Source organism: Carlito syrichta, unplaced genomic scaffold, assembly GCF_000164805.1.
Source record: "Carlito syrichta isolate Samal-C Ts95f unplaced genomic scaffold, Tarsius_syrichta-2.0.1 Scaffold314280, whole genome shotgun sequence".
Classification (NCBI taxonomy): domain Eukaryota; kingdom Metazoa; phylum Chordata; class Mammalia; order Primates; family Tarsiidae; genus Carlito; species Carlito syrichta.
This window is the reverse complement of record NW_007258376.1, coordinates 222,265-241,690: the sequence shown is the minus strand read 5'-3', so window position 1 is coordinate 241,690 and position 19,426 is coordinate 222,265. Positions and strand designations below refer to the sequence as shown.

At 33.5% G+C, this 19,426-nt stretch overlaps 1 protein-coding gene across 2 annotated transcripts in view; it reads right to left on the bottom strand.

Annotated features, from left to right (window-relative positions):
• ZC2HC1A (zinc finger C2HC-type containing 1A) overlaps positions 1-19,426 on the bottom strand; it is a 56,386-nt gene that overhangs the window by 18,297 nt on the left and 18,663 nt on the right. The window contains exons 5-7 of one of the 2 annotated variants that reach the window (XM_021719156.1): positions 17,731-17,897; positions 8,490-8,589; positions 7,762-7,861 (exon numbers count right to left, since the gene is read on the bottom strand). In XM_021719156.1, coding sequence (XP_021574831.1) covers positions 7,762-7,861; positions 8,490-8,589; positions 17,731-17,897 — 367 coding nt within the window. The remainder of the gene's footprint in view (positions 1-7,761; positions 7,862-8,489; positions 8,590-17,730; positions 17,898-19,426) is intronic. The other variant, XM_008071283.1, reaches the window with a different exon arrangement.

Sequence of the window (19,426 nt, the reverse complement as noted above, 5' to 3'; positions counted from 1 at the left end):
CAAACCATGGAAGTCACCAAAGACTGTCCCCAGAATATGACAGGGATTAGGAAATGGGTGGAAAGAGTGAATAGGACTCAAGAAAAACAAGATGCAACACTGAAAGAACTTGTAACAGAGATTTTGGCAATAAAAAATTTCATCCAGGAAATAAATAACAAGATGACAAGTATGAAGAGCAGAATTAATCTAGCTGAAGAAAGAATCTCAGGACTTGAAGATCAGAACATGGAATTAACCCAATCTGTAAAAAACATAGAAAGAAGACTCAGAAAGAAAGAACACGCCTATAAGAGATGTGCGATTATATCAAGAGGTCGAACCTACGCCTCACTGGCATCCCAGAAGAAGAAAGGGAAATAGAGTACAACTTGAAGCAAGTATTCCAGCAAGTAATCCAAGAAAACTTTCCCCATCTCACCAGAGATGTGACCAGCCAAGCACAAGAGATACAGAGAGCCCTCACAAGACATCAAATGAGAAGACCAACCCCTACACACACAGCAATTTGCCTACGCAAAGTAGGCACAAAAGAAAAAATCCTAAAGGCAGCAAGAGAGAAAGGTCAGACTACCCACTGGGGAAAACAAATCAGAATAGCAGCAGACCTACCAGCAGAAACACTACAAGCAAGAAGGGACTGAAGCCCTATATTCAAAGTCCTCAAAAATAAAAAATTTAGACCAAGAATTTCCTATACAGCCAAGTTCAGCATCATTAGTGATGGAGAATCAAAATCCTTCCCAGACATTGAATCCCTAAGAGATTATGCAAATTCCAGACCAGCTCGACAAGAGACCCTTAAAGAGGTATTAAGTACAAAAGAAAGAAGAAAAAGACTGACCACACACTTCAAGAGAACAACAGAACATAGAATCAGCAGAGAATAGAGTTCAACAAGAAACCTGAAAACACACACATACATTAACCCCAGAGCCAAAAGAAAACAAGCAAACAAAGGAAAAACTTTATAAGAACCTAATGACAGAGATAAACAATCATTATTTCAATAATTAGTCAGAATGTGAATAGACTAAATGCACCACTAAAAAGACACAGAATGGCGGACTGGATAAGCAAACATGATCCAATTATTTGCTGCATCCAGAAGACTCATCTCACTTCAAGGGATAGGCACAGACTCAAAGTTAAAGGTTGGAAAACGAGTTTCCAGGCAAATGGATCACAAAAGAAGACAGGAGTTATAATCCTAACATCAGACAAAGGAACCTTTAAGCAACCTAAAATTTAAAAAGATGCAAAAGGATACTACATAATGATAAAAGGTTCAACAGATCAACAAGAAATATCCATCCTAAACAGATATGCACCCAACAAAGGAGCACTTGCATTTATAAAGCAACTACTAAGTAAATTAAAAAAAGATATTGACTCTAACACTATTATAGCAGAGGACTTGAATACCCCACTGACAGCCCTAGATAGAGCGAGGCAAAAAATCAACAAGGAGATCCAGAACCTAAACTTGACACTCAACCATATGGACTTTATTAATAGATACCTATAGATTATTCCACCCAACAACCACAGAATATATACTCTACTGAGCACCACATGGAGCATACTCCAAGACTGATCACATCCTTGGCCATAAATCAAGCACAAACAAATTCCATAAGGTTGAAATCTTGACATGCACATTCTCAGACCACAGTGGAATAAAAATAAATATTAAAACCAACAATATTTCCCCAAAGTCCACAAAGACATGGACACTAAATAGCATGATGCTGAACAACGACTGAGTCAACACTGATATCAAAGCAGAAATTGAAAGATTCCTGGAAACAAATGAAAATGAAGAAACATCTTACCAAAACCTCTGAGATGCCCTGAAAACAGTTCTTAGAGGGGAATTTATATCTCTATGAGCACACATCAAGAAAACAGAAAGATGAGAAGTACGAAGCCTAACAAATCACTTAAGGGAACTGGAAAGAGAAGACCACAAAACCCCAACTTTAGCAGAAGAATTCAAATAACAAAAATAAAAGCACAAATACGGGACACAGAAGACAAAAATATCATAGAAAACATCAACAAAACAAAAAGTTGGTTCTTTGAAAGAATTAACAAGATTGATGGGCCCCTAGCCAGAATGACCAAGAGAAAGAGAAAAGTCCAAATAAACACAATCAGAAATACAAAAGATCAAATCATAACTGATCCCAAAGAAATACAAAAGATTATCAGAAATTACTATGTATACTTATATGGAAACAAACTTGATAACCTAAATGAAATGAAGAACTTCCTGACATCACACAACCTCCGCATGTTGAAACACAAAGACACTGAGACACTAAATAGGCCATAACAACCCAGGAAATTGACTCTGTCACATGAAAAATACCTACCAAAAAAAGCCCTGAACTGGATGGCTTTCCAGCAGAATTCTACAAAATGTACAAGGAGAAGCTAATACCAATCCTACTGAAAGTATTCCAGGCAATTGAGAAAGATGAAATTTTCCCCAAATCATTTCACGAAGCTAACATCACACTGATACCGAAACCGTGTAAATACTCAACAAGAAAAAGAGAACTACAGGCCAATATCCCTTATGAACAAAGATGAAAAAATCCTCAACAAGATTATAGCAAATCAGATCCAAAAGCACATCTCAAAAATCACCCACCATGACTAAGTAGGCTTCATGCCCAGAATGCAGGGCTGGCTCAACATTCACAAGACCATAAATATATCATTAAATACATCAACAGATGTAAAAATAAGAACCACAGGACTATCTCATTAGATGCAGAAAAAGCTTTTGATAAAATCCAGCACCCTTTCTTGATAAAAACCTTCAAACTCCTAGGTATAGAAGGAACATACCTCAAAACAGTAAGTGCCATCTACAATAAACCCACAGCTAGCATACTGCTAAATGAACAGAAACTGGAAACATTTTCACTGAAAACTAGAACAAGGCAAGGCTGCCCACTCTCACCCCTCTTGTTCAATATTGTGCTGAAAGTCCTAGGTCGGGCAATTAGACAAGAGAAGGAAATCAGGGGTATCCAAATAGGAAAAGAAGAAGACAAGTTATCCCTCTTTGGTGATAATATGATCCTATACCTTGAAAATTCAAGAGAATCTGTCAAAAACCTGCTTGCACTGATAAAGGACTTTGGCAAAGTCTCAGGGTACAAAATCAACGTGTACAAGACAGTTGCATTCCTATACACCAACAAGCAGGCAGAGACGCAAATAAAAAGCCCAATTCCATTCAAAATAGCCACACAAAAAATGAAATACCTCGGATCTTCCTAACCAGAGAAGTGAAAGACCTTTACAATGAGAACTACAAAACACTGCTCAAAGAAATACAAGCAGACACAAATAAATGGAAAAATATTCCATGCTCATGGATAGGAAGAATCAACATTGTTGAAATGTCCATCCTACCAAAGGCAATCTACAGATTCAACGCAATACCCACTAAATTACCAACATCATTCTTCTCAGACCTGGAAATGACAATACAGAAATTCATATGGAAACATAAAAAACCATGAATAACCAAAACAATCCTTAGCAAAATAAACAAAGCAGGAGGTATCACACTTCCAGACTTCAAACTTCACTATAAGGCTACTGTAATTAAAACAGCCTGGTATTGGTATAAGAACAGGCACACAGACCAATGGAACAGGATAGAGATTCCAGAAGCAAAGCCTTAATTCCTCAACCAATTCATCTTTGACAAAGCCTCCAACAACAACCACTGGGGAGAGAAGAACCTATTCAGTAAATGGTGCTGGGAAAATTGGCTGACCACATGCAGAAGATTGAAACAGGACCCCTACCTACCACCATAGACAAAAATTAACTCTAAATGGATCAAAGACCAAAACGTAAAACCTCAAACTATAAGAAAGTTAGAAAATGAAGGAGACAACCTTATGAAAATTGGAACTGGCAACCAATTCCTATTCAGAACCCTAAAGGCCAATACCTTAAGAAATAAGATAGACAAGTGTGGTCTCATCAAACTAACAAGCTTCTGCAAAGCAAAAGAAACCATCAAGAGAGCAGGGAGACAGTCCACAGAATAGGAAAAAATACTTGCCAACTGTATATCTGACAAAGTCCTAACATCTAGGATCTGCAAGGAACCCAAAAACACGCCAAAAGGAAAAAAACAAACAGCCCTTTTAAAAAGTGGACAAAAGACATGAATAGACACTTCTCAGAAGAAGATATATGGGCAGCCAACAGACACATGAAAAAGTGCTCAGCCTCACTCATCATCAGAGAAATTCAAAGCACAACCACAGTTAGACACCACCTAACCGCAGTAAGAATGGCCATCATTAATAAAACAAACAACAATAGACACTGGCGAGGATGTGGAGAAAAAGGAACGCTTTGACACTGCTGGTGGGAATTCAAACTAGCACAACCTCTCTGGAAGACACTGTGGCAATTTCCGAAAGAACTAGAAATTAACCTTCCATATAATCCAGCAATTCCCCTATAGGGAATATACCCAGAGGAACTCAAATCATTCTACAAAAAAAGATACCTGCACACATACGCTTGTGGCAGTTCTATTCACAATAGCAAAAACATGGAACCAACCATGTTGCCCATCAACGCTGGGCTGGTAAATAAAATGTGGTACATATATACAATGGAATATAATGCAGCCATAAAGAAAGACAAATATATGGACTTCACAGTAACTTGTATGGATTTGGAGTCGATCTTACTCAGTGATCTATCACAGAAACAGAGTACCATATGTTCTCATTCATGAGTGGACCTTATAATATTATAAGAAAGCATTTGGCAGTAATGGAAAACTGCCAGGGGAGGGGGGTGGGTATGGCAGTTGAGGGAAACTGCAAGGGGAGGGAGGGGCATACCTCACCAACAAGGGTACCTGCATAATCAATGTTTATATACCTAACTCTGAATTGTACCCCAAATCTTTATAATAATTTTTTTTAATTTGTTAAATTAGCCCACAAGTTGTCTAGAAATTAACCACCAAGCATACAATAATTTTTCCAAGTGAAGAAAACTTTTTTTTTGACATGACTTTAATATATTGTATATTGCATATCACTGGTATGCCTGATTAAAGTGGACCACAATAAAGATTCTATACAGGCTTAAAAAACTGCAAGCCACTGAAATAATATCAATCAATAATCTCAGCAAACACTCAATTTCATGAATGTTACAGGTAACATTAGTCTTAATTAGTCTTAATTCTACCTTCACCCAATCCTGAATCATCTATCTAAACTGATGTAACAAATGCCATATAAACTACAAGTAATTTTCACTTGTACCAAGACAATAATTCTATAATGTGCCAACAGGTTTACCGATAAGGAATTTAATTTACTAATTCATTATCTTTTTTCATTTACTCACCACAAGTTTATTATTAGCCTATATGCCAGGCATTCTGCTAGATTTTATAGTTACTTTTTTTAAAAAATTGTTTTAATTTTTTAAAAATGTTTATTCTTGTAGAGACAGGGTCTCGTTGTGTTGCCCAGGTTGGTCCCAAAGCTCTAACTTTAAGCTATCCTCCCACCATGGCCTCCCAAAGTGCTGAGATTACAGGCATGATCCACCATACTTGGCAAAGAGTTAACATTTGGAAGAAATAGAGATGTGCTCTGCCATCACAGAGCTTACTATCTTGCAAAGGAAACAAACAAATCATTACTTCAATAATTCTAAGAAAAGGAGTAAACTCTACTACTAAACAGACTGCCATGAATGGTTATAATTTAATATAGTAATATTCCTGTTAATATAGTAGTATATTGGCCAGAAACAAACACCACCGCCTCTTTCTGTTGTTTGGACATTCTCCTTTAACATATAAGGATCTTATACAGAATGGACAACCAGAATTTGAACAGATAAAATTGATAGATTAATATGATGTAGGACAAGCAAAAATATTTAATCTTCATGGCATTATAAGCAACGTACAACTCCTAAAAGTATCATGCTCAAAATTTCTGCTTGTTGCTAAAAGCATATTTTCCCTCAGGGATCATAAATGTTGGCCAGATTTCCTTAGATTGGTAGTCAAGGTCTAAGCAGAGTCAAAGATGTCGTCAGAGTGAGACAGAGAGAGATATGTCCAATGTCACTCAGCTATTTAGTGGCAGAGCAGGATGCAGAAATCCAGTCTTCTAACTACAAGGTCACCACTCCTTTTCATGTCAGCCAACTTCACATGCCTTATTTAAAAATTAATTGTCAGTACAATTTAATTTTGACAACTGATAAAATCAGTTGAAGTATGGAAAATTATCAACTTTTAATTAATAATCAACTGTAAATGAAACTATAAACAAAACTACAATTTAACCCCGCAAGGTAGACCATTCTCTGTGATATGGTTAAAAGGCTTTGAAAAATTAAAATACATATTGCTATGCCTGTACTTCACTTAACTGTTCAATAAGTCAACTCACTGTAGAAGAAAAAAGTCAAATCAGTTTTTTACCACTAAAAGGTAAGAATCTTTCACTTTTCAATTATCTGACCTGCTGATAATCTTTCTCTTCTTTTTAAGAGCACAGAAATAACAAAAAACATTTAACTCATCAGTTTCTTGTTAGTTGAGTTTTTTTCCTTTTCTACAATGATAATTACATTATAATCCTTTTAGGTTTTACATTTTCTACGCAGTGTGAATAGAGAATCAAAAAAGTAGTTACTTTCATTTGACAGATACCTTTGTATATATCTTTCCCACATAAAAACCAAAATGAATGTGAGCCACAGATAACCTATACTTGAATCAACATGTATTTCTGAAATTAATTACATCCAGTATATGTAAAGATACAGATGTAACCCTTCATTCTAATGGTCCTGTGGCAATTTCTTAATTTTCTGATTTATCAAAATGGAAAAGAGGTTACTTTATAAAAATAGTTGGCCTTATATTAAAAATCTATAGTGTTACAACTTTTCCCATATTAAAATATTTACTAAAGTGTATGATACTTCATTAAAAAGCCATGTATATAAAGCTGTAGAATGATAAAGTATTAAAAATATTAAATAAAGAAAAAAACCACCTTATTGTTAATATTTCAGGATATTTTGTCTACACATATTTTTATAGTTTCCACAATTTTATATACTTTTCTCTTAACAGAATCACCTTTATATATATTTTCCCTCTGTAGATCTTCACAATTTACTAATCAAAAAAGCTAGACATTTCAGTGATTTTTTCACATTATAATAAACACATGTGAAAAGAGTGTAATGTTTATAGCCAAAAAATAGATCCCAATTTATAGCCTACTTCTAAAACTCTTAACTATGTGGTTTTGAGCAAATTACTTTGCTTCTCTGCTTCTCCTATTCTAAGGTTGTACAGTGGTTTCAATAAAAAAATATGCAAAAAGTCTAGCACAGTGCCTGATACATAATGCTTAGTAAGTTATGGTTATTACAAAAAACTTCCACATTCAAAATTATTTTCTTAGACTAGAGTTTCAGAAGAAAAATGATTCAATCAAAAACATGATTTTTAACTCTAGAAAAAGATCACGAAATTATTTTCCAGAAAGCTTATACTAATTGAGATCCCTGACAGCAGTGCGAGTCCTCCTGAGCAGCAAAATGTTAAAAGACAAACTTAAAAAATTAAGCTTAATAAAAAAGTCAATTACCTAAGTAAAATAAAACTTTAATATCATGTAACTATGTATCACTAATAAATTAAATTCAATGTGGACTTACCCGGCCTGAGGGGCTGCTATCCCTTTATGCGAGGGAGACAAAGTTGGAAGTTTGTTTCCCAAAGAACTGCTAACTGAAGACACTTTACCTGAAGGCACACCTTGTAATAAAAAATGTATTATTTTTAACAATTCTCTAAAAAAAAAATTACAAAAAACAGATCTACTGACAAAGAAAGCAATGCTTCAGTAATACTCTTTGTGGCTATAAATCAAAAGCTATCACTGAATTAAAAAAAAAAAACACGGTATTTCCATGGGACAACATAATAGCATTCTTCCATTTCTAATTTCTAAATTTCTTTCTTACAGTTTATACATAAGTAAAGGTACATTTCAGTGGTCACAATTTTCTTCAGATCATTAAATATTTGTCTATTAAGAATAATTGTCTAGTTCAGAAAGGTATGAATTGCTAAGGAAAAATGAGGGGAAAATAGTGTGGTCAAAGAATCAAGAAAATTACTTGGTGGACTATAGCAAACAGATGATACATCTGTAACAACACCAAGGGCAAACATCTAAGCTAAAAAAACCCAAAAGAATTACACAATATCTATAAAGTAGAAGCCACTGAAAGTTAATTAATTTCTACCCAGAAATAATTACTTATTATCCACATTTTATCTTAATTATAAATATATTTTAATAATCCAGAACAAACCACTACTATACCATCATCCCAACATGGTTTTAAAACAAATCAAGTTATTTTATGGATCTCATTACCTACTACAGTTTTGCTCGCTCCACTTGGTTGTGGTAATCGTGAAGATGCTGATGGTGTGGTTCCAGGAGAATTTGACTTTTTAAGTGCAGGAGACTTATACTAAAATAATGAAAATAAAGTATTTTATGATCATCACTTTTTGATTATGGATTATAAACTAGTCATTCAAAAACTAACATTCCCTGGTTACAGAATTTCAGTTCTATAAGGTAAAAGTTACACAGACGGATGGTAACTATGGTTGCACAAAAATACCATGCTCTTAATACACTTTTAAGTGTACACTAAATTGCACATTTAAAATTGGTTAAGATGGCAAATTATATGTTATGTGTATTATACCATAGTTTTTAAAAAATTAAAAAGAAACAAGCTCTCATTCCTTTAAATGAACAGTCTTATTACTAGCTACTAAAGAAAGATAGATTAAAATGTGTCACCTCAGAGAGAGAATTTCCAAAATATACTCCCACTCAAAGCTGGTATACTAAAAGTTCAACTCAGATATACCACTACTAAAATAAACTAAGAGCAAATTTTCCCAGTTCACAAGTGAAAAAAAAAGGCATAACAGAAAAAATTTCCTGAAAGTTAAGATTTTAAACACTAAAAAAAATTAGTAGAAAAACTCAGAAATACCTAATGATGTTCGCTTGGTGGTACAATTTTAAAGATCAAAGTTTTACAAGTTCTTGGGTATGGTTTGATATTTCATATATATCAGGGGTTCCCAAACCCCAGGCCACAGATCGATAACAGTCTGTAACCTGCTAGGAACTGGGCTGCACAGCAGGAGGTGAGTGGGCAAGAGAGTAAAGCTTCATTTGTATTTACAGTTGCTCCCCATCATTTGTATTACCACGCGAGATCCACCTCCTTTCACATCAACATTGAAAAGCCTGCTTCCATTTCCAGCATCCTATCTTTGTGAAGCAGGGTTTTCTGCGGTGATAGCAATAAAAATGAGATTACAGAGTAGACTGGACATAAGCAACACACTTTGGGTACTACTGTCTCCCATCACTCTCAGATGGGACCATCTAGTAATAGGAAAACAAGCTTCCACTGATTCTACATTATAGTGAGTGATATAATTATTTCATTATATATTACAATGTGATAATAGAAATAAAGTGTAATAAATGTAATGCACCTGAATCATCCTGAAACCACCCCTGCCCCAACCTAGTGGAAAAACTGTCTTCCACAGAACAGGTCCCTGATGCTGAAAAGGTTGGTGACTACTGATATATATAATTCAGTCATATTTCCTACTGATAAAAATTCATAAGATTACTTATTAATCTGGAAAAGTTTTATAATAGTTGCTTTATGAATTTCCCCAATGTGAAGAAAAAGAGCTAATTCTGGCTTCACTGTCCTCACCAGACCATGTTAGACGAATGGAATATAGGTTTATCATGAGATTAAGAATTTCAGTTTATTTTTTTTTTCTCTATTCTCTAGAGGAATATCACTATTAATTTTATTTTACTGTCTCTTTTTGAGCCAGAATTTGCTCAGTTCCCTGTAAGATTATCAATCACCTGCTCCTGTGGAAAGAAATGAACTTGCCCAGGTTCATGCACTATCTTATCACAGAGCAGCAATTTAAGAATCATGCTACCTTAGTATTAGCCCAGTGCTTCACCTAAAAGGTGACAATTGTGTGTGCATGTGTGTTTGGGATTTAGCCCAATATGGTATTCAGACTGCGTAGATTTTAAAAAATCAAATATTATTGTATAATGAATAATATAATTATTGTATAATGAATAACATTTAAGATGTACTAATACCAAAATAGCTGGCTAAAATCAGTTTTGAAGTAAAACATTGTAACCCTTCAAATTCAGTATGTGAGCTTTTAAAAAGTTAAATCTTGATAAAATACCACCAAAAAAAAAGAGGTGGTATGCACATTTTGCACTATTATGCCAGAAACTGAAATCTCTTAAGCACCAAACAAATAGAAAACAAAACCTTCAGTAAGTATCTTTCAAATGAACAGTAGACTTTGGGAGATGAGCAATAAAGAGGTGCTGTTTCATTAAAACTTTAGAAGTATTACTGGTTTAAAAAGGCATCAGGTTATTGACGGTCTCTCCCACTAAAAAACCAATGAAGGCATTAGAAGACCTTAAAATGATAGCAGCAGGAAAATAATATCTATCAAAGACTTATCAAAGTTTCAGAAGTATGTCTACAAAAAAGTAGATTCATAAAATTAGATTAGGAAACAGGACTAATGTAATGATCCACTCAAATGGTACCAACAATGAAAAAAGAGCTGAATGGTTCTCCTCTCCACAGTGGTCGGTGGTCAGGAGGCTTTGTCGAAGATGAGTTGGTTGAGAAATTGATGTTTTGCTTCTGGAATCTCTATCCTGATCTACTGGTCTATATTCCTGTTCTTTACCAGTATCAGGCTGTGTTAGTTATTGTAGCTTTATAATAAAGTATAAAGTCCAGGAGTGTGATACCTCCCGCTTTATTAATTTTTTTTTGCTGATGATTGTTTTGACTATAGATGGTGGTTTATGTTTCCACATGAATTCCTGTATTGTCCTTTCCAGGTTTGAGAAGAATGCTGCTGGTAATAAATGGGTATTGCATTAAATCTGTAGATTGCCTTGGGTAGGATGGACATCTTAACAATGTTGATTCTTACAATCCAGGTGCATGGAGTATTTTTCCACTTGTTTGTGTCATCTTTGATTTCTTTGAGCAGTGCTTTGTAGTTTTCATTGCAAAGGTCTTTCACGTCTCTGGTTAGGAAGATGTCAAGGTATTTCATTATTTATGTGGCTACTGTGAATGGGATTGTGCTTTTTATTTGGGTTTTCGTTTATTTATTGTTGGCGTATAGAAATGCAACTGTCTTTTGTACATTTATTTTTATATCCTGAGACTTTATCACTGGCTGACCACATGCAGAAGATTAAAACAAGACCCCTACCCATCACCATACACAAAAATCAACTCTAAATGGATCAAAGACCTAAATGCAAAACCTCAAACTATAAGAAACTTACAAAATGCAGGAGACACCCTTATGGAAATTGGAACTGGCAACCAATTCCCAATCAAAACCCCAAGTGTCCAGGACATAAGAGATAAGATAGACAAGTGGAACCTCAAACTGACAAGCTTCTGAAAAGCTAAAGAAACCATCGAGAGAGCAGGCAGACAACACACAGAACGGGAAAAAATATTTGCCAACTCTGTATCTGACAAAGGCCTAACATCTAGGATCTACAAGGAACTCAAACGTGCTGAAAAGAAAATACACAAACAGCCCCATTACAATGTGAGCAAAAGATATGAATAGACACTTCTCAAATGAAGACATACAAGCAACCAACAGATAAAAGAAAAAATGCTCAGCCTCACTAGTCATCAAAGAAATGCAAATTAAAACCACACTGAGATACCACCTAACTCTAGTCAGGATGGCCATCAACAATAACTCCAAAAACAACAGATACAGGAGAGGAGGTGCGGGGGAAAAGGGAACACTTCTACACTGTTGGTGTGAGTGTAAACTAGTACAACCTGTGTGGAAAAGTTTGGCGATTCCTAAAAGATCTAAAAATCAACCTTCCATACGACCCCACAATCCCCTACTGGGAATATACCCAGAGGAACTCACATCACTCTATGAAAAAGATACCTGCATACATATGTTTATTGCAGCAGTTATTGTTCACAATAGCAAAAACATGGAACCAATCTACTGCCCATTGAAAGAGGACTGGATAAAACAATGTGGTACATATAACATGATGGAATATTACATAGCTGTAAAGGACAAAATTATGAACTTCACAGCAACTTGGATGGACTTAGAGTCTATAATACTGAGTGATCTGGAAGGCTGAGGTGGAAGGATCGCCAGAGCCCAGCAGGTTGAGGCTGCAATGGCCACTCCCAGCCACTGCACTCCAGTCTGGGTGACATAGTGAGACTCCAACTCAAAAAAAAAACCACTGAGTGATCTATCACAAAAACAAAGAACTGAGTATCACATATTCTCACTCATAAGTGGACCTTGAACAATTATCATGATACTGTAAGAAAAGGATTGGTGGTAGGAATCTGCGGCGGGGAGGGTGAGGGTTTGGGGGGAGGGAGGCACACCTCATCAACCAGGGTATCTGCATAATGAACATTCGTATACCTAACCCTGAATTGTAACGAATATATTTAAAATTAAAAAAAAACAGGGCAAAACAAGGGGCATAAAAAGGAGTGCTGGTGTGGCCTATTATACACTGAGAGGTCGTCTTTAAGCACAGCTCAGATGGAAAGGGCCCTGGTAGCATTACATACTGAAGACTAAAGGTTTTTACATGCATAGTGGAAATTATTATTAATTTAATGACTTACAAATACTTAGGGAAAAGGCAGAATATTCCGTCAAAGATGCTCTGTCAATTTTACTGAATATTATCATAAGGTTTTCTGAAATACTCAGAACCTAGACTAACAGGACCTATATCTTATAATATTTCTCATTACTTTGAATAAGAACTATTCAGGTTAGTTTCCTTACTGAATGTCTCTTGTTTAAAACATATTCACCTTGCCCCTCAATATACTGCTGTTCCCCAACCTAGATAATCTGACTCTTTCCTTTCTGACCTGTCTCCTATCTATTCTACAATATCTAGCTGAAAGTCTACTAGTACTATAAAGATTTTCAGGATGATTCTATCAATTAACAATTCTGTATAAATCCATTAATGATCAGAAGAACAAAAACACTTTATTTTTATACAATTATATCCAATGCATATTTCTTTCATTCATTAAATTATTATTTGCTAGTTATTATTTTGTGTTTTTACACTGATCACAAAGCTAATGAGTTTCCTTAGTAAAATATTTTTACTTATAAAGATTATTTAATGAAATTGAAAAAATCTAAATAATATGTAGAACATTCACTTTTGACAAAATGGGAGAATAGACTATTGTATCATCCAATAACTAAAAACTGAAAATGCTCAGGAAAGCATATAAAAAAAAGAAATCATTGTAAAAGCAATAAATATCAAATAAGAAGAAAAGAAAATGTCAAGTCAAACCATGTGAGATTGTAATAATACCCTGGCCATCACGTGGATTTTTTTTGTATAAATCTACATTATTGTGCTGATCAGGCAAACTGAAGCCAATAATTTAATTTCAAATGTTTACAGACTTATTTAGATATCAAAAAGAAACAAGCACAAATATTCTCTGGAAGCAGATTATTATAAATAATTGTTTAAGGGTAACAAGCAGCGAAGGTAATAATAATCATGAGCATAAGGATATAAGGAACCATGAATGAGAAAAAAAAGAGAGAGCTAGCAGAAACATATCTATAAAGACCACTTGATACTATAATTATCAGACATATAAAAAAAAGAAATTAAAGGAAACTTTGAAAATATCAATAGGAAATTAGAAAATATAAAAAAAGGAAATTAGAAAAATAGCAAACTTCAAGATATTAAAAATAAAATAACAAATTCCAAACTCACGAGTAGAGGAGTAAAGTGGCTATATAACCTCTTACAAATATAATTATGATAAGAGAATTTTAATAAAAAGTGATTTTTAAGAGACTGGAAGCCATGGAAACCCACAATGTACTCTGGGTTCAACTGCATACTCAGAACTCCGTACCATCCAACAAAAAAATAAATAAATAAATAACACTTTACATAAAAACAAAATCAAGAATTGATGTATCATCTACCATTTACAGTTTTTGACCAAACATTCTAGCAAAGCAACAGGAAAGTATGAACTATATTCAGCAACAATAACAGTGAAAAGTAACTAACTGTAAGTGGGCATAAGTGTTAGATTTAGCAACTAAGGACAAAAAACAAAAAAAGACTGAACTATATGGATAGAACTGGAGAACACTATGCTAAGTGAAATAAGCCAGGCACAGAGAAAATACCAACTGGCCTCACTTATATGTGGAATCTAAATCAATGGAACTTAAAGAAGCAGAGGGCAGAATGGCAGTTACCAGTAGTTGGGGATGATGGTATGGTAGATGAGGTAAGAGAAGATGGTAGTCAAAGGGGTACAAAGCCTCAATTAGACAGGAAATATATATATATTTATGGCACACATTGCACAGCATGGTGAATACAGTAAATAATGTGCTGTATATTTCAAAATTGCCAAGATAATAAAATTATCTTGATTTAATGATTCCATGTGTGCTCATAAATCATAACATCACTTTGCACCCCATAAATATGCACAACTATAATCTGTCAATTTACAATTTAAATAAATAAATTAAGCAATAAGTACAACAATACACATAAAGCATACTGATGGGTTTACAACATCTACAGGGTCACATATTTAACAATAGCGCAAAGGATAGTGAGATAAAAGAAAATATCCACAGATAGGGAAAAGTCAGAGATGTATTTTGTTATTCCTAAGCAATCATTTTTAATAAATACAAAGCATTATATAAAGTCAATAAAATGTCTCTTATGAAGATAAAAAGGAAAAGAAGTAAGAAGAAGAAAAAAAAAACGACAAAAACAGAAAACAGATGACAGACCTAAACATAACCAAATCAATAATAAATGCAGCAAATGCAAATGCCAAGCACTTCAATGAACAGGATGAGGTTACCAGATTTGATTTACCAAAAAAAAGAGCCAATTATAGGATTTTACAAGTGATGCAAAAACAAATTTAAGTTACAGAACAGAAAGAAAATAAGTGAGCATAACTAAGCTGAAATGGCTATATTCTTAGCAGAAGAAACATAGTTCGACACAAGAAATATTGCCTCAGGCAAAAAGGGACACTTCAGTAATGATAAAAGGGTCAATAAATGGGGAAGACATAACAAATTATAAATGTTAAAACAAATAAGAGAAATTCAAAATTTTGAAGCAAAAGCTGGCAAAACTAACAAAAAATGTAAAATAAAAATCATAGTTTTAAGACATTTCCCTCAATAATTGATGGAATATCTGAACAAAAAGTAAGGACACAGAAGATCTAAAAAAAATGGCATCAACTACTTTAACCAAGAGACATTTATAAAACTCAACACCCAAGAATTACAGAACACACTTTTTCAAAATGTCATCTGTTTCTTTGAAAAGATGTAATAAAAAATGATAAATTTCTAGCTAGACTGATCAAGAAAAAACAAACTGATTAGAGAAAAAAAAAGAAAAGAAAAAATATCAGTACTAGCAATGAAAAAGGAGATACTACTGCAAATTATAGAGGCATTAAAGGATAATAAATACCCTTAGGTCAATAAATTTAGCTGAAAGAGACAAATTACTTGAAAAATGAAATTGCCAAAACTGACACCAAGAAGGAATAGAAAATTTTTCTATTTATCAAAATATTGACATAGAAGCTAAAAACCTCAGAAAAGGTACACAGCTGACTTCAATGACGAATTCTAGCAAACATATAAAAAAAAGTATTAATACCAATACTACAAAAACTCTGAGAAAATAGAGGAGAAAATAACTCAAAACCATTATTAAGTCAATATTATCCTGACACCAAAACCAGTCAACCAAACCAATATCACTCATGACCACAGATGCAAAAATTCTTAACAAATGTTAGCATAGCAAATTCAACAAACATATATAAGGGCAACAACAATTCACAACTAAATGGAATTTACTAGTGAAACACAAAAATTGTTTTGACATCTGAAATCAGTGCAATCTATCATATTAACAGAATAAAAGAGCAAAATCATATCATCATTTCAACAATAAAAATAAGCATCTAATAAAATTTAGAACCCATTAATGGTTTTAAAAATCTCTCAGAAAATAGAACTTAGTCTGACAAAAACATAGATTAAAAACCCACATGCGATGGTGAAAAATTGAATTTTTTTCACCTAAAAACAGAAACAAGGCAAAGATATCCACTCTCATCACTTTTATTAAACATTAGTGTGAAAATTCTAGCCAGTGCAATAATTCACAATAAAGAAATAAAAGCAAAAAAAGTTGAAAAAAAGAAAATAAAACTGTCCTTATTTATAGGAGACATGACCATCACATAGAAAAATCCTAAGAAATCTATGAGAAAACTATTACAGTTAACAAGTAAATACAGGATACAAGATTGATGCATTAAAAACTCACAATATCTAAAAAACAAGTAATAAACAATTGAAAATTGAAAATGAAATAAAATATAATTCCATTTATAAGAACATGCAAATACATGATATGCCTAAAAATTTAACAAAATATTTGCATAAAGTATATATTAAAAACTACAAAACTGTTAAATTAAAGAACACCCAAATTAGCAGAAACATAAAACAAGTTCATGAACTGGGCAATTCAGTGTCAATTCTCCCCAAATTGATTTATAAATTCAATTTCAAACACATTTTTGCAGTCATTTTTGTAGAAGTTGGCACCCCAATTATAAAATGTATATAAACCTAGACTAATTAAAACAATTTTAAAAAGAAATTCAAGCAGGAAAATTTAGACTACCTGATTTTAAGACTTATCAAAATCAGTGTATAGTGATAGTATGGTATTGATTAAAGGACAAACATATAAATCAATGGAATAAAACAGTATGTCCTGAATTAAACCCACAAATATATATTCAACCGATTTTTCACCAAGATGCCTAGGCAATTCATTGGAGGAAAGAAAAGACTTTTAAACAGATGGTGCTTAAACAAAAGAATAACCAAACAGAAAAAAATTAATAATTGTCCCTTACTTCACACCATACACAAACATTAGCTTGAAATGATTCATAGATATGAATATAATAGCTAAAATTATAAAACTTCTAGAAGATATCAGAATAAAATCTTTGCAACCTCAGTATAGGCAAAGATTTCTTTGATACAACAGAAAAAGCATAAATCAAAAGAAACTGATAAACTGGACTTAAATCAAGTTTTAAAACTTTCACTCTTCAAAAGATACCCTTAACAAAATGAAAAAGCCAAGTAGCAGAATGGGACAAAATATTCTTAATAAATATAAATATCTGAGAAGAGACAAAGAATATATAAAAGCTCTTTCACTCAATAATAATGTAAAAAAAAAGTGTGTGTGTGTGTGTGTGTGTGTGTGTGTGTGTGTGTGTGTGTGTGTGTGTGTATAAACAGGTGAGAAACTATAGTTTAATGTCCTGTAAAGCATAAACAGAAAACTATAAATCTGAATCATCTTCTTATTTAGAGATGACTAAAATTGTGTATATTACCTGTGTCCGAGAAGTTGGTTTTCCTTTGGTATCGGTAGAAAATTTGCCTTTATTACTAATACGTGCAGCCTGTTCTTTACAGAAATTTATATGTCTATCAGCTGCATTTTCATTGAATCTCCTCTGGCAATATGGACACTGGATATAATCTAAAACAGATAAAAACAGAAACCGATTAATAACACTTGCAAAGGACATTAAAAAATTGTAATTTTTTATGAATAGTCATTCAAGATATACACATAATAATGACTGATAAGCAAAAACTCTCATTTCTTTAATCGGCCATCCTGACTTGTCTGAACAGTAAGTAAAGACTTGAAAAAAAAAATCTGCTAGTACATGATAAATTCCAATTTTCCTCTAGCTTTGAATCAAATTTGAGTAGAAGAAAAAAAGGAGAACAAAAGATGAATCCCCCAGTGAAAAATAAGTAGAGGAAAAATGTTATTTCTTTTTTTTTTCTCTAAAATATCTTTATATGGTAGGCTAGTTAAGCAGCAATAATACACAGCACTAAAATACTTTTAAAAATATGGGTTCATCTATTGAAATCTTTTATTTCATCTAATTGAAAACTGTCAAAAAATAGTGTACTCATCTTTAAACAGTGTTATTTTCTTTTAGAGGTCCCAACAGATGGAAGAAGTGATAAAAATATACCTCACTAACATAATTAATTCAAATTTAAGAAACAGCAAATGTTCCCAAGACATCCACCCCAAATGCAAAGTACAGTATAAATTAAACTTCTTTAAAAATTTTCCCAGAACCAAATTTTGTAGCATTGTAAAATATCTCAACTAAATGAGACACTGGGAATAAATGTAAAAATATAGTAGTGTCAAAAAAAAAATCTTACAAAAGGTTTACTCTTGATATGGAATTTATCCTTCAGAATTTACATTCATCCAAAGTTCAGAAATGCATCCTACTTACTAATGGAGTAGATATAAAACCTCTAGTAAAAAGCAGCAAGTTGTTTTTGTCAGGTCTGAGACTGAAAAATGTTTTAAAGCCCAAATTATCCTGAAGAACTGGTATCCCCCAACCCCCTGCTCATGTTAGACAGAAGAAATAAATGTACTACATAGAGATATCAATGCAAGAGCAAAGCAAAGAAAGAAATCAAGTTCATAAGGAAAATATAAGTAGATTAGAAGAGACCCAATATCAGTTGTAGCATCCCTGAAACATTCAGAGTTAAAATTACTAATACACTAGAACAAAGTTTAGCAAACTATGGCCCATGAGCTAAACCAAATCCAGCCTGTTGCTTGTTTTTTGTAAATGAAGTTTTATGGAAACACAGACATGCCCATTCACATTTATATATCGTCTATGGGTTATCTGCTGCAACAATGACAAAGCTGAGTAGTTGCAACAGAGACCTAATGGCTTACAAAGCCTAAGACATTTACTATCTGGCCTTTATAGAAATACAAGGGGAGGATTCACCCAAAAAAACTGGAATTATCTTTGGAGGGTGGGCACGTATACTGGGGAAGACCCAAAAAATACCAGAATTATCTTTTGGAAGGCAAGTCTTTGTATTACAGGCATTCCCTGCTAGATAAGTGTTCTAGGAACCCTCTGGCATCAGTGTACCAGCTGATGTTGTGAGAGGCTGTGCTTGGCTTTGGTGAATTTCTTTTGGATATTCTCTCAATGCATTCGC